The 21,012-nt window shown below is 43.9% G+C and overlaps 2 protein-coding genes across 2 annotated transcripts; both read right to left on the reverse strand.

The window, feature by feature from the left end:
- Positions 1-928: 928 nt before the first annotated feature.
- Positions 929-4,494, reverse strand: LOC311506490 (keratin, type I cytoskeletal 13-like). Its single transcript, XM_084570467.1, has 6 exons — positions 3,849-4,494; positions 2,826-2,908; positions 2,549-2,705; positions 2,314-2,475; positions 1,702-1,827; positions 929-1,297 (listed from the first exon to the last, which is right to left on the reverse strand). The coding sequence occupies exons 1-6, from the start codon at positions 4,218-4,220 to the stop codon at positions 1,046-1,048; spliced, it is 1,152 nt and encodes a 383-aa protein (XP_084426593.1). The 5' UTR covers positions 4,221-4,494; the 3' UTR covers positions 929-1,045.
- Positions 4,495-5,504: 1,010 nt separating this feature from the next.
- On the reverse strand, positions 5,505-17,359 carry LOC311506158 (uncharacterized protein; the record flags this gene model as incomplete). Its single annotated transcript, XM_084570038.1, has 14 exons — positions 5,505-5,640; positions 5,786-6,006; positions 6,089-6,214; positions 6,445-6,606; positions 6,723-6,879; positions 7,459-7,541; positions 8,089-8,553; positions 13,444-13,531; positions 13,677-13,897; positions 13,980-14,105; positions 15,289-15,450; positions 15,584-15,740; positions 16,320-16,402; positions 16,958-17,359. The coding sequence occupies 14 exons, from the start codon at positions 17,357-17,359 to the stop codon at positions 5,547-5,549; spliced, it is 2,547 nt and encodes an 848-aa protein (XP_084426164.1). The 3' UTR covers positions 5,505-5,546.
- Positions 17,360-21,012: the final 3,653 nt, after the last annotated feature.

Raw genomic sequence — 21,012 nt, forward strand, 5'->3', positions numbered from 1 at the left:
TCTTCCTATGTGCTCTTCAATGTTTTGTTTTTCTTGTTTTTAACCCAGATGCTGCCCTCTGCTGGTCATGTTCTTAGTTTGAGCTCTACTATGAAGCCAACAGTGTTTTATTGAATATTCTGTCAGACATAATCAAATATAAACAGTTTCCTCATCATTTAATGAATGAGTAATTATACATTTCAGGAGTAAACTACAACCTCAGGAATCACAGAGTATATATCTTCATTTTTTATTAAAACCACTCTGTCAGATTCGATTTACTGGATCTGGTTCTGGTCCTGGTTTGGTCAAACTGCTTTTAACTGGTGTTGTCTTGGTGGCTTTGATGCTGTTGCTGAAACAAACAAGAAAGAAAATGATCAGTTCATTATATTATCTGGTTTCTTTTCTTTCGTACACAGATTTAGTCACTTTAATCTTCAAATTTAGTAAAATCTCTACAAATACTTCCTGCATTCAAAATAAAATAAAAATAGAAATTTATTTATAACAAAATGCACCTAAAGTATCAAAAATAAAAACTAGTAATGATAATTGATAATTTAACATGTTATTTAACTTAAACTTTTAACTTTTTCATGTTAGTTTAGTAATTATTAAGGAACCTCAGAGTTATACTGAATTAAACTACATTTTACTTTGTTTCTCTTCTTTTTCAACACACTTGACGACCCCTCAGAATATTATAAATAAAAAATTAACAAACACAATAATGAACTAATTTTGTCTGTGCATTTACTGGTTTTATTGTACATATTTGTTCTTAATTTGAAGGTGCCGAATGAACAAGTAAGTTAATTTTGTGTTTTAATGATGGACACACACACCTGTGGTCGTCTGCAGCTGTTCAGCTGGAGGAGGAGGAGGAGGACGACGAGGACGACAAAAAGGACGAGGAGGAAATCACTTTCCCATCACTCATCTCTTCCAGCACTGTCACCACCTGCCTGGTTGTAGTGGTGTTGGAGGACAAAGTGCAGACGCTGTAAGCCAATCAGAAGACAGAACAGCTAAGTCGCTACGTGACCTGCTATCTTCAGGTTCATTGATTGAATCTGTGTCGGTCTTGCCTGTTGGTGGCCTCTCTTTCCAGCAGCCTCCTGTACTCGGCGATCTCCATCTCCAGCCTGGTCTTGATGTCCAGCAGCCCCTTGTAGTCATGGCCCTGCCGGCCCAGGTCGGCCCTCAGCTGAGACAGGTGCTCTTCTAGACACATCACCTGCTCCTGGTACCCAGCCAGCATGGCTGCGTAGCGTCTGGTAGTTTCATCCAGAGTAGCCCCCAGAGCTCCTTTCTTTTTGGAAGATGGAGGACAGAATCAGCATGTAGGTGAATATCCTATCCCAGGGGCCTGGGGTCGGTGTGGTTAGAGCCCATGATACACGACAGATTAAAACCAGCCGACACTCTAAAGCTAAAGTAATTAGTTCTCTCTTCACAGCTTTCACAGTATTTTAACAGCAAAGCAGCAGACTGATCATTAACAAGATATTTCTATCTTAGCTAAAAATATTAATTCTAATAAAAGAAATGAACACAAAATATTCTAAAACACGAAAATACCTATTGAAAAATTTATATGAAAAGTAGGTGTTTTAAAATGTCTTGTTGGAAGAGTCTGTTCTGTTTTAAATGTTTATTTTTATATTTTATTGAATGCAGAAGAATTAATTGATCACTAATCACATTTTCTCTCACCTTGCTGATCTGGGCCTGCAGTTTGATCTCCAGACTTTGAAGAGTTCGTCTGATCTGCCCAACCTCAGACTTGGACGCCTGCAGAGTCTCTGTGCTTGCTTCCTGGACTTTGTCCAGATCCGTCACCTGTGGATGGGAGGTATTAATGTTGTTGTTGGTCCCATATCAGGACTTCAGTCTCAGATAATGAGACAGGGATTGATCAGATGGATGAGGAGTGAAGAGGCTAAAATATTACAATATAAAAAAAATAATATAAGCAGCTCTACAACAAAGGTAGAGTATAAATCTAACTCTGCTTTAAATGTTAAAAAAAAGAAAAAAAGCACATTCTTTTACTTAAAAATGAAAAACTAACCAAAGAAAAGTTACAATTTCCAGCTAATCAAAACAACAAGTCCTAAAATGTACAAACTAAAACTAAAAAAATAAATTTACAAAATATAACTGACCAAAAAATAATAATTTTCAGCTTAACAATAAAAATGTTTAGAAAACTTAAAACACAGCAGTAAAATGTAGAAACAGTGACAAAAGTAGTGGGTTGGCTGTGGTTGTGGTGTTTGTCTGTAGGGGGCAGCAGTGAGCATGTTCTGGTCTGTGTGTTCTCACTTTGGCCTGCAACCATGCCTCCAGGTCTTTGCGGTTCTTGGTGGTGACATTCTCGTAGTGTTGTCTGATTCTGGCCATGATGGTGGACAGGTCCTGCTGAGGCGCGGCGTCCACCTCCACGTTCACCTCACCTCCCATCTGAGTCCTGAGAGCCAGCAGGTCCTGCAGGAGGACATGGTTACAGTGCTGCCTTTTTCACTTCCTTGTTCTGGGTCTGTCTGGTTCTGGGTCTCACCTCCTTGTGGTTGTGCCTCAGCAGCATCAGCTCCTCCTTCAGACCCTCCAGTTGCAGCTCCAGGTGGGTCTGCCTTTGAGGCTCCTGGTCCAAGACTTTCCTTATTCCGCTGATGTCGGCCTCCTCCGACTGACGCATGGCCAGCTCACTCTCGAACCTGAAATTGAATTTCACGACCTCACCTAAACGTTACTTTAAAAGGACAAGCTCACAAAACAGTGGATTTAAAGGGGTCACTCCTCTTCCTGTGTGGACCACTACCAATAAATTCACTCACTTGGCTCTGAAGTCATCGGTGGCCAGTTTGGTGTTGTCAATGGTGAGGATGAGGGCAGCGTTTTCACAAGTAGCAGCGCTAATCTGAGCAGAGGAGGAAAGACAAACATTACTGTTTGAACAGCTGTTTGGGTTTATTAGATTAAAATTAGGTAAAATTTAATATATAAAAACAACACAAAAATGAGTTTGGTGCCTTGTGGCCACCAGGTGGCTCCAAAACCTGCAAATTTTAATTGAAAAATAAAAACGGGGTTTTCACTGGCAGGTGGAATCCATATGGTGGAAGTGTTTAAATATACTACTTATATATTAAATTAAATTAAACATTAAATTCAGTACTTCGAACTCCAGCGTTATTACACTTAAAAAAACAAAATCTTGAAGCGCTGTGTATCATTGGTCTCATGACTCACAGTTGACACCAACTGTTGACACTGATACCAGTTTTTCTGCTCTACACTGTTTCCATCCTCCGATGATGACTGATCGTTTGCATCTCAAACATAGTCCACTGCAAATATTGGCTCTGCGATCACTGACTCACTTCCCTGCAAGGAAGCGACAATTAAATACAACACAACATGAGCACGGTGTCTTTGTGTCTTTAAGGAGAAACTTAAGGTTTAATTTTAAAAAAACATTAAAACCCTTGAATAAAGTCATCTTTGTTTTATAAAAGCACAAAAATACAACAAACCCCCGAGTTTAACTTGGTGAGATGGAAATAGTCCTAAAGTCTATAGCTTTAATTATCCACCAAATGTATGTTGTGTTGTATTTTTATGTCTAATTTAGCTTCTTCTTTGATCAAATCTAATCTTATGTATCAGTGATTGACGTATTCATCATCTCTGATGCTGAGGTGTTCTTTTGATCCCAAACCTTTTTTCTGTTGTTTCGTATTTTATGTGCAGACAAACTCTCTCCAGTAAGAAAAGACACAACCTGTCTGATCTGTAACTTAGGGGACTGGACTGGTGGACACCTGTCTGTGAAAGTGTGCTACCTGGAGTAACCTCACCTGCTCCTGCAGCTCCTTGATGCGGACTTTGAAGCCGGTGAAGTCCTGTTCCTTTGAATGGGCTCTTTTCTCCAGGTACTGCCTGATCTTCCGCTCCAGCTCGGCGTTGGCCACCTCCAGTCTGCGCACCTTCTCCAGGTAGGAGCCTAGACGGTTGTTCAGATTCTGCATGGTGGCCTTCCCACTCATGTCTGTGTTTTCCATCCAGTTTGAGCTGGAGGCCTTGGAGACACGGACTCCAGATCCTCCAGCTCCTCCGTACACGCTGCCAGCAGCACCCACCCGGCGAGCAGAGGGGACGGAGGGGGCCGTCATGATGGAGCTCCTCATGGGGGAGACCATGTAGCTGCTGTGGGTGGAGAAGGAGGTCATGGCTGGTGGTCGTCAGCTGAGAGCAGCGAGTGAAGAGCTGCTTTGACGTTGGCTCCTGTTATCTCTCCAAAGGAGGCAGGTCTCCTGGGGCCGGAGAGCAAACAGGTGAGATCCTGCAGGTTGGGTAGGTTTATTCTCTCCATCACAGATGGCCCCTGTGTCTCTAGACTGTGTCTCAGGAGGTCCTGAAGGCTATGAGGATCAACTGAAGATCGGGTCCCGTCAGGCCACATGGAGCCGCAGCTCCAGGTTAGTCACAATGAGATGAGTTAACTGTTTTCTGTTGAATTCTGAAGCCTTAACTGCTTCAGCTGAATGAACATTGCCCCAAATCCAGTTTCACAGCTCCTTCTTCTTTTATTAATGCAAACATATTCACAGTATTGTAATGAGAGAACCAACAGAGCTAAACTGCTCATTATTGTAGTTAGTTTAAGATCTTAGATAAGTAAGAAAATATGTAAAAATATGTAGATTCATGCTGCAAAAAAGATTTTTCCTTAATTTTCTTGAAACCCCTCAGATCTGAGTTGTGACTTGTTGACAATTGAGAGAGTGGAAATAAACCAAATCAGCGAATAAAATCTCATACTTGGCTCATACTGCATTCATTTCCTAAATGTCTCATGTGGATAGAGACAGTTTTTTTTAAATTAAAGTATGTTTTACGTGGGGCCCCCGGGTCGTCCTGCCAGTCCACTCAGAAGCAGCAGCAGCAGACATCCAGTCAGACTCTGTGGGTTTAGGTACTGATGTTTAAATGGTTTACATTTCAGAATAAAACATTGAATTCCTACTGCTTTTTCTCTTTTGTCCACTTAAATTGAGTTTCAACTTCCTTCCGCAGTTCAAAGACATGCTTGTTATGTTACTGTTAGGTTGAAGTATTGTTTGACTTGTCCAGGATGTTTCTTGCTTCCAGCCCAGGTCCTGCTGGGACAGTTTCCAGCCCTTTCTTACCCAACACAGTGATCGATCTGATCTCTGATAAATTAGTTTGTCTCTTCACGTCGAGGAAACGTCCCTCTGAAAGCAGCTTTATAGATTTACTCATTTAACAGTGTGTATCGTTGTGTTTCAGGACAATCAGAAATATCTTACATTAATGACTTTTATTAAAGGAATATATTTAGTAACTTCATATATTTAGGTTTAACCACCTGGGACTGCAGTGGTTCTTATTGTGGTTCATGATTAAAATACCAGTTTATAAAATGACAATGAAACATCAAACACATGTGTGGACAGTTCTTCAGAAATGTTTTATTTGTTTAATTCTGAGTACGGTTGGCGACGTGTTGACGGGTGTTTGTCGTCTGACGTCATCTACTTATTTTCTGAGATGACCGTTCCGTCTGCGCTGATCTCCTGGGTGACAATCACCACTTTACGGGCTGTAGTGGTGGCAGATGTGCTGGTGCTGGGAAAAGAAAATCCACAGTTATTCATCATCTGTGTAATTTCAGTAATAAGAAGTGGATACATTTGAATATACCATGCTTAGTAGCTGATTCCTAATTTTTGATTGATCACAGTATTATCCTTGTTTGGACTAGTCAGCTCACCTTGTCAGCTCTCCATCCAGCAGCCTCCTGTACTCGGCAATCTCTATCTCCAGCCTGGTCTTGGTGTCCAGCAGCACCCGGTAGTCTTGTCCTTGACGCTCGAGGTCGGCCTTCAGCTGAGCCAGCTGCTCCTCCAGAGCAGTCACCTGCCTTTGGTAACCTGACAGCATGCTGGCGAACCTGCCCTGGGTGTCAGCAAGGGTTCCTTCCAAAGACGCTTTCTGAGGTGGGGAAGAAACTGCATTAGTATATTCAGAGAATCTGTCACTGAAGAAAACTGTCCAGGAAGTTGTAGAAACTCACCATGCTGAGCTGTGCTTGGAGCTCAATCTCCAGACTCTGCATTGAACGTTTGACCTCTGTGACCTCAGAGCGTGACGACTGAAGAGTCTCTGTGCTCACAGCAACGTCCTTGTTGAGATCATCAGACTAGAAAAACAGGAAGAAGTCAGAACATCTGTCTGCTCATAAATAAACACCTATGAAGATGACACTATACTGTTCCTGACTTATGTTTCATCAAACTTTACTTATTTGTACATTTAACTCACTGAGTTAATGAACTTCTCTAGATATTTTTGAAGTTAGGTTGTAGTCATTAAAGATAGGTACTACACTCTCTTAAGTTGTAGTAGTTGTATTTTGTATCAAGGACTCACCTTGGCCTGGAACCATGCCTCCAGGTCTCCGCCGTTCTTGGTGGTGATGGTCTCGTAGTGTTCTCTCATTCCGGCCATGATGGCGGACAGGTCCTGTTGAGGAGCGGCGTCCACCTCCACATTCACCTGACCGCTCATCTGGGACCTCAGAGCCAGAAGGTCCTGTTGGAGGACACATCAAGATTGACATTTTTTGTTTTGTCAAAGTGTGACATCAGAACGTCCCCTGGTTTCTGTTATCGTACATCACCTTCTTTTAACCATAGTTTCACGCTCACCTCCTCGTGGTTCCTCTTGAGATAGATCAGCTCCTCCTTCAGAGATTCGATCTGCATCTCCAGGTCAGATCTTCCCAGCGTCAGCTCATCCAGGACCCTCTTCAGCCCGGTGATGTCGGCCTCCACGCTTTGGCGCATGGCCAGCTCATTCTCATACCTGCACACCAGTCAGCAACAACGATTGCATCAGCCAAAACAGTTAAGTTGCAGAGAGACCGTCTTTAGTTCATATCTATTCTTTCAGGACCTCTAGTGGTCATGGGGATTATAACTGTGACTCTTAACAAAAGGGTTGGTGTGGATGGTCTCTTCCAACAGTTGCAGCTGTCTTTCAGAATATTTTCCCTGAGCTGTTAAATTTAGGAATGAATTCAGAATCCATGTAATACTTTTTAAGCTCATTGGATTTTCAAGTCAAGCTGCTGCTTAGCTCTGCTTAAGGTAGCATATGTGAACAGATGATTTAAAATGGTAGGTATTTAGGGACTGACTGAATGTTCAGCAACACAGCAGTTAAATAAAATTATACATGCATAAAATAAAGTCAATAAGAGTAAATAAAATGTTTTAAACCAACAGGAAAATGTAAAATTAAGATGAAAAGGTTGGATCAGCTTACAGTGTACAGTTACTCCATCAAAAGGTTTGTAGCTGTGTCAGAAACTCTTATTGCTGGGCGAAGAGCTCATTTTGATAAACAAAATTATAAAAGAAGCATTCAAAAAAGTGTATTTACTTGACCCTGAAGTCATCTGAAGCCAGCTTGGAGTTATCAATTGCCAGGTACAGAGATCCATTTGAGCGGGTAGCGATGAAGAGCTGAAAGTAGAAGAAGTACAGATCAGTAAGTTGGTTGGTTGCTGGATGAGGATTCAAAGACAAATATTTGTAGATCTTTTCTAATCCTGAAAACAAAACTAGCTTCAGACACTAGGCGTGGCTGCAGTTTTATCCTATTTTAGATCAAACATTTGAAGGAAACTTTATTTCGGAACCAGCTGCCCCAGTTGTTCTTTGATTTTGAGTTGTAGGACTGGTTGAATAAATGATGAAAACATGCAAATTAAAGTCAAATGCCCGTTGTTGTTTCACTCTTCATGTAAAACCAGAGAGCTGTAGCCTTGCTGTGTTTTGAGTGTGGCTGCACCTGTATCCCTCCTACAGGAAACAACGGCTCATGCCACAGGGGCTTTTCATGTTGGGAAAACACGGATTCAGTTTCAGGTTGCAAGCAAACATTGTTTCAAGACAATGGAGGCATCTTTCTTAGTACTTTGACATTACCTCACATTTCTTTTGTGCTTCTGCTCTTATCTATTGCAATGCCACAAGCTAATATATCCTTAGAACCAAAGCCTGGCCTCACCTGGTCTTGCAGGGTGACGATCATGGCCTTGTGTGCAGTGCAGTCGTGGCCCTCTGGTTTGGTCTTGTTCTCCAGGAACTGCCTGATCTTCAGCTCCAGGTCGGTGTTGGCTGCCTCCAGCTTGCGCACTTTCTCCAGGTAGGTGGACAAGCGGTGGTTCAGGTTCTGCATGGCCATCTTCTTGTTGTCAGAGATGTCGATGGCATCGGACAGGTTGAAGCCTCCTGAGCCTGAGGCAGAGGCAGATGCACCTACACGGGCACTGGAGGAGAAGGTGCTTGGGCTGCTCATGCTGGAGATTCTGACCCCGGCTCCTCCGGCACCACCGTACACGCTGGGGGACCTGCCGGAACCCAGACGGGCCCCGCTGGAGTAGCTCATGGTGCGAGAGTAGGAGGACATGGTGGAGATCTTTGCCTGCTCTGGATGGAGACGAGGAGAGAATGCAGGGTAGGCTGTATTAAGCTGCTTTTATGCGTCCTGGAAACAGGGGAGGAGTTCAGGTGTTGTCCGCCTGCTCGCCTCGGGGCAGGAGAATGACAAACAGAGCAGGAATTTTAAGTACACACATGCAATACCATGATATCATATCCAGCATCACATCTTATCTTGAATATTTCTCTGTCCTGACTCCATGCACGTATAAAAGCAGGTTCTTTTCAAGGTGAGCGACTGGCCGATCCCGTCCATCAACACTGTGACAGATTAAAGCAGTTTTTACACACTTAATTTAGCAAAAGTAAGTCTCAGCTTGAAATGTTATCTCAGTAAAAACACACTCTTTATCTACTTTGACTCGTCTTAGTTTATAAAAAACAGTCATGGCAAATTGATTCCAGTGCAGCATGTTGTCTCACTAAACATGCCTGATTAGGACTAGATGTGTGCGTTGTGAATACTGAGGGCGTAAAGGTGAGTAAAGGTTAATAATCTGTTTGTTCATGAGCAGTATCTTGTGACTGCAGGATTAAAACTGAGTAGGACTGGTATTTCTGCTGCTTCCTGCCCCAGTTGGGTGTTTTTGCTCGCAATAAACCTGACCTCTTTTTACGAGCTGGGGGATCAGCACAAACGCCACATGCAAATCTTTGCTGGGTGTCGACATGGTTACTTTTTTATGCGTGGAAGATTAACCCTTGTGTACTGTTCGGGATGAAAACAGCCACTTGGACTCACTTTTTGCTCTTAGTTTGACCACAACTTTCATCGTATTGCAGCAAATGGAATGATTTTTGCTGAGGAACCTTAATTTGACATAAATTTTTAAAATACGATCACAACATTTCCAAAGGAGGCAGGTCTCCTGGGGCCAGAGAGCAAACAGGTGAGATCCTGCAGGTCGGGTAGGTTTATTCTCTGCACATCACAGATGGCCCCTGTGTCTCCAGACTGTGTCTCAGGAGGTCCTGAAGGCTGCGAGGATCGACTGAAGATCGGGTCCCGTCAGTCCACGTGGAGCCGCAGCTCCAGGTAAGTCACAATGAGATGAGTTAACTGTTTTGTGTTGAATTCTGAAGTCTCCACTGCTTCAGCTGAATGAACATTGCCCCAAATCCAGTTTCACAGCTCCTTCTTCTTTTATTCATGCAAACATATTCTTTATTTAACAGGTTATATTTCTCCAGCACTCAACGAAGGCGGATGCATCTCACTCTCTCTCCCCTCTCCCTTATCTTCCCTGCTTTGCTTCTCATGTCTCGTCCTGTCTTGTCTCAAACTTTGGGAGCCTCATTCAAGTTGCTCTCTAAAAATTTAAAATCATGGAATTGGTCAACAGGTCTCTCAACGCAATTGACAGAATCTTCTCGACGAGAAGCTCAGGTTCGTTTGCCGCTGGATACACACCTAACCCTGGAGCCCTAACCCAAACAATCATAATCATAAGCCGCTGCTGGAACAACCCCCCCAGGAGATCGCTGCAGTGAGACGCTCTGTCCTATTCCTCCCTCCCTTTCTTCACGGACACCTGTTGATGGTTGACTCCGTCTGGGACCCGATCAGGGACGCCTCCATGGCAACCTGCTGTGTTATCGCGATGACATCCTGCGAACTGAGGCACTGATTGGGAGGCTAGACGAAGCGACTCTCCAGGCTTATGTACAAAAGAGAAATTAAACCGATAACCAAATTAGAGAAAGAAACCGACAACGCCACCCTGGAAATTTCGCCCAGAGAATTAGTCTGGAAAGCACACAGGTAAGTTTACTCAGTAAGGCATGAGACGTCGTTCAGGTATTTATAGAAAACTGTACAACTTTATTGTTAAAGGACTTGTTTAAAATATTTCAGTTTCATTCATACCAAAGGAAATCAAAATAAGGAAATCAAACAAAAAGGGGCTGGAGCTGAGTGTATGGACAGGGGCTTGGTGCAGGGGGGGAATCAACAAAAGGAAAAACGCAACTCAAAAACACCCGAAATTCGTGACACACACTCAGTGAAGTGAAGCCCGCTTCCCCAGACACAGCAGACAGGGATACCACCACCCGGGCACCAGCACCGCCACCACCAGTCTCCAGCAACTAAAAAGAGAAATAAACAGATTAATAAACCAATCACAAAACAAAAAGGGCAAATAATCTTAACCAATATCAACAGAGCCTACTTTAAGAAATGGAAAATAAACTAAAGAAAACAAAACCACTTTAAATAAGTAATCAATTCAAAATAACCAAATAACTTAAATAACCCAACACTTAAACACACACGCACACATGGGGGCCAGGCCCTAGTTAAAACACCCAGGCTTGAGTTGGACGAAGTTGTTCTGGGGCGTGGGCCGCAGACGTCAGGCCGCGGTGACCGCCAGGTGAGGCCGAGCAGAGCGGAGCAGCCACGCAATCAAGCAGCGTGGAGACCGTCCCGCACAAGCAGCGTCGAGACCAAGCACAATAAAACAATTAAAAGTCCAGGCAGAACAGAGCAAAGCAGCAGAGTCTCAAAAGTTTAGCACAGGACAAAGCAGCAGCGTCCCCAATCAGCTGATCGCACGTTACACCTAATAACAGAAAACATACCATTAGCGTCCCTACGTTTAACGGTAATTATTGCGGTTGGTTGCTATACTTGCACACATACCCGTTTGCTGATACACCCATTCGCACAGGAGGAGGGAGGGAGAAGAAGACCGGCACTACTGGCATTTACCTGTGACCACACTAGCGTTAGGACTCAGACAGCATCAACACTGACGAGAAAGGGAGGACACTTACCACGCACAAACCACGCCGCACATAGGGGACACAAGGAGCAGCACATGAGCAGCTGCCCTACAAATGAACACAAACGCCGTGAGCACAGAGAAAGGACAGAGCAACCAGTGTGGTGAAGCAGCGGGCAACCATACCTGTCGAGCCTACCTACGAGCCGGAAGTGACGCACCAGTGACGACAGAGGCGCAAGAGGAATAGCCAGTGAAGGGTGGTGGCTTTTATACTGGCCCCCCAGTGGCACTAAATGCACATAGCAGCACTAAATGACAGCTGGCATATGTCTCCTGCTACACACGCACCCACGGACACTTACACACATGCACATATGCATGGGCGTGGTAGTGGGTGGAAAAGGGGACCTGACTACCCAGGGTCCGAGTAGGGAGAGGGCCCATGAAAAATGTTTTTGCTGCGTGCTTCGTGCACTGGCATGGATAGGGGCCCACTGACATTAAGAGTGTACAGGGCCCAGAATTTGGTGCTACGCCCCTGCACGAATGTGTAAGCGTCGTGGGTACAGTGTGTACTCTTTAGGAAAAACAGACACAGGAGCTCTTTCTCATAACTTTTTAGTGCCGACCGTTTTCAAACCAAACAACCAAGCCAAAAACAAAAACCTGTTCTCCTTCCAGTCCCCCCCCCCCAAAAAAAACGGAAGTCGCTCTTCTTCTCTGAACTTTAGCCACATACTTGTACATAATGCATGAGAACGAAATAAAACAAAATATATTAACCAATTATCTGTAAATTACACAACTGAACTGTCATTAAATAATGTCTTACATATGCAATACACCTCCCTAACCCCCAATCCCACGCCTTCGCCGCTTTCACCCCCAAGTGCGACAGGCGGGGTCCGAAGGCGGCGCCGAATGGCTGCTGCCGAGGATGCCTGTCTGCGCTGGAACATCTCCACCCCCCTTTCCCCAGTCCCCCGGTGCAAGTTGTTTTGAGTTCTTATGTTGTAAAGTGTGCTCATATGTGCTTATGTTGCTGAGGTTTTTTTTCCCGGTCCCACACTGTACCCCCCCCAGAGGAGTGTAGTCTGGGAGCTGCTTTTTTTCTCCTCCCCTCTCCTCTTGTTTTTCTTCCCCTTTTCCTCCCCCCACTATTGTAATTTCCCTATTGCGGGACTAATTAAAGATTTTCTTATTCTTATAATTCTTATTCTTATATTCACAGTATTGTAATGAGAGAACCAACCAAGCAAAACTGCTCATTATCGTAGTTAGTTTAAGATCTTAGATAAGTAAAACATAAAAATATGTAGATTCACGCTGCAAAAAAGATTTTTCTTTAATTTTCTTGAGACCCCTCAGATCTGAGTTGGGACCTGTTGACAACCGAGAGAGTGGAAATAAACCAAATCAGCGAATAAAATCTCATACTTGGGTGACATTTAAAATTGTCCATGGTTTTGCATGCTGATTATTTCCTAAATGTATCATGTGGATAGAGACAGTTTGTTAAATTAAAGTATGTTTTACGTGGGGCCCCCGGGTCGTCACAATACACCCATCCTGCCAGTCCACTCAGAAGCAGCAGCAGCAGACATCCAGTCAGACTCTGTGGGTTTAGGTACTGATGTTTAAATGGTTTACATTTCAGAATAAAACATTGAATTCCTACTACTTTTTCTCTTTTGTCCACTTAAATTGAGTTTCAACTTCCTTCTGCAGTCCAAAGACATGCTTGTTAGGTTATTGTTAGGTTGAAGGGTTATTTGACTTGTCCAGGATGTTTCTTGCATTCCAGCCCAGTGCCCGCTGGGATAGTTTCTGGCCCTTTCCATCTCTGATAAATTTGTTTGTCTCTATAAATTCACTTCGAGGAAACGTCCCGCTGAAAGCAAGTTTTACTCATTTAACAGTGTGTACCGTTGTGTTTCAGGACAATCAGAAATATCTTACATTAATGACTTTTATTAAAGGAATATATTTAGTAACTTCATATAGTTAGGTTTAACCACCTGGGACTGCAGTGGTTCTTATTCTGGTTCATGATTAAAATACCAGTTTATAAAATGATAATGAAACATCAAACACACGTGATGGGCAGTTCTTCAGAAATGTTTTATTTGTTTAATTCTGAGAACGGTTGGCGACATGTTGACGGGTGTTTGTCGTCTGACGTCATCTACTTAGTTTTCCGAGATGACCGTTCCGTCTGTGCTGATCTCCTGGGTGACAATCACCACTTTACGGGTTGTAGTGGTGGTAGATGTGCTGGTGCTGTTAAAAGAAAATCCACAGTTATTCATCATCTGTGTAATTTCAGTAATAAGAAGTGGATACATTTGAATATACCATGCTTAGTAGCTGATTCCTAATTTTTGATTGATCACAGTATTATCCTAGTTTGGACTAGTCAGCTCACCTTGTCAGCTCTCCATCCAGCAGCCTCCTGTACTCGGCAATCTCTATCTCCAGCCTGGTCTTGGTGTCCAGCAGCACCCGGTAGTCTTGTCCTTGACGCTCGAGGTCGGCCCTCAGCTGAGCCAGCTGCTCCTCCAGAGCAGTCACCTGCCTTTGGTAACCTGACAGCATGCTGGCGAAGCTGCCCTGGGTGTCAGCAAGGGTTCCTTCCAAAGACGCTTTCTGAGGTGGGGAAGAAACTGGATTAGTATATTCAGAGAATCTGTCACTGAAGAAAACTGTCCAGGAAGTTGTAGAAACTCACCATGCTGAGCTGTGCTTGGAGCTCAATCTCCAGACTCTGCATTGAGCGTTTGACCTCTGTGATCTCAGAGCGTGACGACTGAAGAGTCTCTGTGCTCACAGCAACCTCCTTGTTGAGATCATCAGACTAGAAAAACAGGAAGAAGTCAGAACATCTGACACTTGATGAAACTTGTTTCATCAAGTTTTACTTATTTGTACATTTAACTCACTGAGTTAATGAACTTCCCTAGATATTTTTGAAGTTGGGTTGTAGTCATTAAAGGTGACATAGAATGATTGAACGGGGTATTTATCCTTGATCTGTGATGTGATATGCAGACAACAAAATTTTGGTTGGGTCTGTAATGCCTTAGAAGCTTCCTAAAAACCTCTCTCAGAAAGCTATATTAGGGTGGGGGATTTTAAACGCGTGGTTTTGCACCTATTTGGCGCCCCTTCGGGCTTAACTGGCAACCTCATTATGAAATGCAAGCACTTGACGCTGATTGGCTGCATTTGCTGCCACTCAAAAGAATGTAAACTTCGCTATAGAGAGCCGAAGTCCCGCCCCTCTACTTACCGAAGGGAGTTTTGGTCGGTTCTGTACGCGCCAGCATGCGGGACTTGTAGTTCGTTTAATTACGTATTTTCCATAGCGTTTTACTTAACTATCTTGCGACAAACTGTGACATTCTTGACATATAAAATCATTTTTTATTCTGAAAAACAACATATGTATAATCCAAGGCACAAGTCGATCGGGACCAGAAAATAATTTATCTTTCGCCATAGACTGCCGTTCACAAACGAAGTAGCAGTCTGTGGTTGAATGTAGTTGGAATCCGATTATAAATGAACAGCAGCCACGCATCTCGTGCATTTCTTTCGGTGGGAATGTAATGGAAAGTTTGCACACCGCTTGCACAGCCTGGAAGAGCACACCTCGGAACGCGACTCGCCATTTCGCCTTGAACTCCGCAAGCACTGCTGCAATGTACTTCCCGTTGGAGGCGAGAGGGCGGATGTATGCAAATTATTTTGAAGGGGAGGGAATTGAATGAGAGTGGGGGGGCAGTGAGATGCATTTAAGTAATATGTATCCGTTGTTCAGATTGGGCCATTTTCTGGCTGACATTTCTAAAAGAGGAATTTCTATGAAACGGAGATGTTCAGAATGTCTAGCACTTTTCGTATGTTCGTGAATGCGGGCAGACTACCGTTATTCAACTAAGACAAGGTAAAAACGTTTTTTCATTCTCTGTCACCTTTAAAGGTAGGTGCTACACTCTCTTAAGTTGTGATAGTTGAATTTTTTATCAAGGACTCACCTTGGCCTGGAACCATGCCTCCAGGTCTCTGCGGTTCTTGGTGGCGACGGTCTCGTAGTGTTCTCTGATTCCGGCCATGACGACGGACAGATCCTGCTGAGGAGCGGCGTCCACCTCCACGTTCACCTGACCGCTCATCTGGGACCTCAGAGCCAGAAGGTCCTGTTGGAGGACACATCAAGATTGACGTTTTATGTTTTGTCAAAGTGTGACATCAGAACGTCCCCTGGTTTCTGTTATGGTACATCAGCTTTGATTAATGCCATCCTTCTTTTAACCATAGTTTCACGCTCACCTCCTCGTGGTTCCTCTTGAGATAGATCAGCTCCTCCTTCAGAGCTTCGATCTGCATCTCCAGGTCAGATCTTCCCAGCGTCAGCTCATCCAGGACCCTCTTCAGCCCGGTGATGTCGGCCTCCACGCTTTGGCGCATGGCCAGCTCGTTCTCATACCTGCACACCAGCCAGCAACAACGATTGCATCAGCCAAAACAGTTAAGTTGCAGAGAGACCGTCTTCAGTTCATATCTATTCTTTCAGGACCTCTAGTGGTCATGGGGATTATAACTGTGACTCTTACTAAAAGGGTTGGTGTGGATGGTCTCTTCCAACAGTTGCAGCTGTCTTTCAGAATATTTTCCCTGAGCTGTTAAATTTAGGAATGAATTCAGAATCCATGTAATACTTTTTAAGCTCATTGGATTTTCAAGTCAAGCTGCTGCTTAGCTCTGCTTAAGGTAGCATATGTGAACAGATGATTTAACATGCTAGGTATTTAGGGACTGACTGAATGTTCAGCAACACAGCAGTTAAATAAAATTATACATGCATAAAATAAAGTCAATAAGAGTAAATAAAATGTTTTAAACCAACAGGAAAATATAAAATTAAGATGAAAAGGTTGGATCAGCTTACAGTGTACAGTTACTCCATCAAAAGGTTTGTAGCTGTGTCAGAAACTCTTATTGCTGGGCGAAGAGCTCATTTTGATAAACAAAATTATAAAAGAAGCATTCAAAAAAGTGTACTTACTTGACCCTGAAGTCATCTGAAGCCAGCTTGGCGTTATCAATTGCCAGGTACAGAGATCCATTTGAGCGGGTGGCGATGAAGAGCTGAAAGTAGAAGAAGTACAGATCGGTAAGTTTTAAATCTAAAGGTTGCTGGATGAGGATTCAAAGACAAACATTTGTAGATCTTTTCTAATCCTGAAAACAAAACTAGCTTCAGACACTAGGCGTGGCTGCAGTTTTATCCTATTTTAGATCAAACATTTGAAGGAAACTTCATTTTGGAACCAGCTGCCCCAGTTGTACTTTGATTTTGAGTTGTAGGACTGGTTGAATAAAAGATGAAAACATGCAAATTAAAGTCAAATTCCCCGCTGTTGTTTCACTCTTCATGTAAAACCAGAGAGCTGTAGCCTTGCTGTGTTTTGGGTGTGGCTGCACCTGTATCCCTCCTACAGGAAACAACGGCTCATGCCACAGGGGCTTTTCATGTCGGGAAAAGAAGGATTCAGTTTCAGGTTGCCAGCAAACATTGTGTCAAGACAATGGAGGCATCTTTCTTAGTACTTTGACATTACCTCACATTTCTTTAGTGCTTCTGCTCTTATCTGTAGCAATGCCACAAGCAAATATATCCTTAGAACCAAAGCCTGGTCTCACCTGGTCTTGCAGGGTGACGATCATGGCCTTGTGTGCAGTGCAGTCGTGGCCCGCTGGTTTGGTCTTGTTCTCCAGGAACTGCCTGATCTTCAGCTCCAGGTCGTTGTTGGCTGCCTCCAGCTTGCGCACCTTCTCCAGGTAGGTGGACAGGCGGTCGTTCAGGTTCTGCATGGCCATCTTCTTGTTGTCAGAGATGTCGATTGCATCGGTCAGGTTGAAGCCTCCTGAGCCTGAGGCAGAGGCAGATGCACCTACACGGGCACTGGAGGAGAAGGTGCTTGGGCTGCTCATGCTGGAGATTCTGACCCCGGCTCCTCCGGCACCACCGTACACACTGGGGGACCTGCCGGAACCCAGACGGGACCCGCTGGAGTAGCTCATGGTGCGAGAGTAGGAGGACATGGTGGAGATCTTTGCCTGCTCTGGATGGAGACGAGGAGAGAATGCAGGGTAGGCTGTATTGAGCTGCTTTTATGCCTCTTGGAAACAGGGGAGGGGTTCAGGTGTTGTCCGCCTGCTCGTCTGGGGGCAGGAGAATGACAAACAGAGCAGGAATTTTAAGTACACACATGCTATACCATGATATCATATCCAGCATCACATCTTATCTTGAATGTTTCTCTGTCCTGACTCCATCAATATATATTCCTCTTCAGTGAAATCTACTTTTTGTCTAATCTCAATCTGATTTCACATTGGGACCCTCCTTTGTTTGGAGACACAGGGATTCTTGTTGCCATGTCCCAGCATGTCTGTTGTGTGTTGTATGGGTCCTCTCTGCTCTTGTATTGTGCAACCAAACAATGACATGCTCTGCACCCTTCACTCTGCGCCTCTACTGAAACTGTAATGAAACTAAGGCAGGCACGTTTTTTAAAATGAAACCAAGAGAATATATACATGGTAAAAAAATGAAACTGATGAAAAGTGAGAAAAGTTTTTGGACAATGTGTGCGTGTGTGTGTGTGTCAGAATAAAACCTGTTCAGTGTGGCAGTAAAATAGCCTGAATTCCTGCATGACACTTCAGGTTTCCTTTCACTCAGGTTATCTGACATCTGCATGTTTAAAAGCAGGTTCTCTGCAAGGTGAGCGACTGGCCGATCCCGTCCATCAACACTGTGACAGATTAAAGCAGTTTTTACACACTTAATTTAGCAAAAGTAAGTCTCAGCTTGAAATGTTATCTCAGTAAAAACACACTCTTTATCTACTTTGACTCGTCTTGGTTTATAAAAGACAGTCATGGCAAATTGATTCCAGTGCAGCATGTTGTCTCACTAAACATGCCTGATTAGGACTAGATGTGTGCGTTGTGAATACTGAGGGCGTAAAGGTGAGTAAAGGTTAATAATCTGTTTGTTCATGAGCAGTATCTTGTGACTGCAGGATTAAAACTGAGTAGGACTGTATTTCTGCTGCTTCCTGTCCCAGTTGGGTGTTTTTGCTCGCAATAAACCTGACCTCTCTTTACGAGCTGAGGGATCAGCACAAACGCCACATGCAAATCTTTGCTGGGTGTCGACATGGTTACTTTTTTATGCGTGGAAGATTAACCCTTGTGTACTGTTCGGGATGAAAACAGCCACTTGGACTCACTTTTTGCTCTTAGTTTGACCACAACTTTCATCGTATTGCAGCAAATGGAATGAGTTTTGCTGAGGAACCTTAATTTGACATAAATTTTTAAAATACGATCACAACATTTCCAAAGGAGGCAGGTCTCCTGGGGCCAGAGAACAAACAGGCAAGATCCTGCAGGTCGGGTAGGTTTATTCTCTGCACATCACAGATGGCCCCTGTGTCTCTTGACTGTGTCTCAGGAGGTCCTGAAGGCTGCGAGGATCGACTGAAGATCGGGTCCCGTCAGTCCACGTGGAGCCGCAGCTCCAGGTAAGTCACAATGAGATGAGTTAACTGTTTTGTGTTGAATTCTGAAGTCTCAGCTGCTTCAGCTGAATGAACATTGCCCCAAATCCAGTTTCACAGCTCCTTCTTCTTTTATTCATGCAAACATATTCTTTATTTAACATATTATATTTCTCCAGCACTCAACTAAGGCGGATGCATCTCTCTCTCTCCCCTCTCCCTTATCTTCCCTGCTTTGCTTCTCATGTCTCGTCCTGTCTTGTCTCAAACTTTGGGAGCCTCTCTCCGCATTGCTCTCCAAATTTAAAATCATGGAATTGGTCAACTGGTCTCTCAACGCAATTGACAGAATCTTCTCGACGAGAAGCTCAGGTTCGTTTGCCGCTGGATACATGATTGACTCCTGGGAGAAGTGGAGGGTCGTGTGCCTGGCGATTCTTTCCGTAGGGGACATCGAGGATCTTTGCATATTTGGAACCATGATAACAGGCTGATTGGATTAGGCAGAGGCGGTTCTGGCTAGATTTACACCGTGGGTGAACCATCCTTCCCCCGTAGACGACTGCACAGATTTTATTTATTTTTTTTCATTTTTCACATAACCCCATTAATTACATGTAGGTATATGGATCTATGTTAATTTTAGGAATGAAATGCAATTTATTTGGAAGCAGTTTGTGTTGTGTGGCCTGGGATCAGTCTATCCCTCGCCCCCCTCCCCCTTGCCTCTTCTGACACACACACAACCTGTATGACTCTCAGCAGCAAGTTGACGGACAATGAGGGCGCCCCGGCGCCCACTCCACTAACTTGACATGGAAATGAGCGGTAGTCTCGAACAGTGGTTTTCAAAGTGGGGGCCGCTAAGGGGGCCTCAGACAATTGGAGGGAAGATAAGAAAAAAAATTTGAAAAATAGAAAATATAATCTAATTATTTTTTAAATCATTATCATAAAACATAATCATATCCTTGAAGGATTAATAAAGTATTCTGATTCTGATTCTGATTCTGATATCGAAGTGTTATTTGCCATGCTCATCTTTCTGATTCCCTGCCAGTCAAAACATTGTCCATGACCTCATAATCTGTGTAGACCTGGCGGTGGCACCATTTATCAGGCTGCTTTGCTCCTCAAGCTAGCGTGTAGCTAGCGCAAAATGGACAGGTTTTTGACAAGAAAGAGACCGACGGAACAGACCAACAGCCCTGTCGTGGAGGACACTGCTGCAAAAAGAAACCTAAGAACTCCTGGTCAACTAAAATCAGAAAATATGAGGCAGCACTTATGCTAAACAAATGTAATAGTTATTGAATAGTGAATAAAAGTAAGAAAAAAACACTATAAAAGATGACGTATCTTTACATATTTTGTAGTATTGTCTGTAGGTTTGCAAATGGGGTCCCCGGCCAGAAGCTAATGTTGTTTGGGGGCCTTGGCATGGAAGAGTTTGGGAACCCCTGGTCTAGAAAACTGGTGTGTTTTGTTTTGAGTTTTTTTTTTTTTTTTTTTTTTTTGAGGACGCTCGTGCGCCCTCACATAGATTGCGCCCTGGGCGGCTGCCCACATTGCCCATAGCAAAAACCGGCCCTGGGATTAGGCATTGTCCTGGTGTATCGGAAAATTCGGAAGACGGTGTCAGCAGTCCAAAGCCCCATGAAGCTGCCCGACGTGATTGATGGAGTGAGCAGAGCTGTTAGCGCTCAGACTGTGGGTATAAACCGCAACATGGAAAACACCTTGGAAAGAGCTATTAGCGCACTGACTGTGGTTATAAATCGCAACATGGTTAACATCTTGGACAGAGCTGTTTGTGCTCAGACTGTGGTCATTAACCGCAACATGGAAAACATCTTGGAGAAGTTTTCGGCTTTGCAAAGGCGAATGAATGGATTTGAAGACCAGAATGGACAAATAGAGTAAGTCGTGTCCATTGAAACGCGACTACTCGCCCTAACCCAAACAATCATAATCTAATCTGCATTCCAACCCCCCTAGGAGATCGCTGCAGTGAGACGCTCTGTCCTATTCCTCCCTCCCTTCCTTCACGGACACCTGTTGATGGTTGACTCCTCCATGGCAACCTGCTGTGTTATTGCGATGACATCCTGCGAACTGAGGCACTGATTGGGAGGCTAGACGAAGCGACTCTCCAGGCTTATGTACACACACGCACCCACGGACACT

This window comes from Chelon labrosus (assembly GCF_963514085.1).
Source record: "Chelon labrosus genome assembly, chromosome: 21".
NCBI classification, from domain to species: Eukaryota; Metazoa; Chordata; class Actinopteri; order Mugiliformes; family Mugilidae; genus Chelon; species Chelon labrosus.

Excerpts from the sequence above, each read along its gene's own strand:
- LOC311506490 (XM_084570467.1), bottom strand. The coding sequence starts at position 4,220 with ATGACCTCCTTCTCCACCCACAGCAGCTACATGGTCTCCCCCATGAGG. Across the intron at positions 2,476-2,548 it reads TGAGGCACAACCACAAGGAG|GACCTGCTGGCTCTCAGGAC; the intron begins GTGAGACCCAGA and ends GTCCTCCTGCAG. Across the intron at positions 1,298-1,701 it reads TGCAGGCCCAGATCAGCAAG|AAAGGAGCTCTGGGGGCTAC; the intron begins GTGAGAGAAAAT and ends TCTTCCAAAAAG.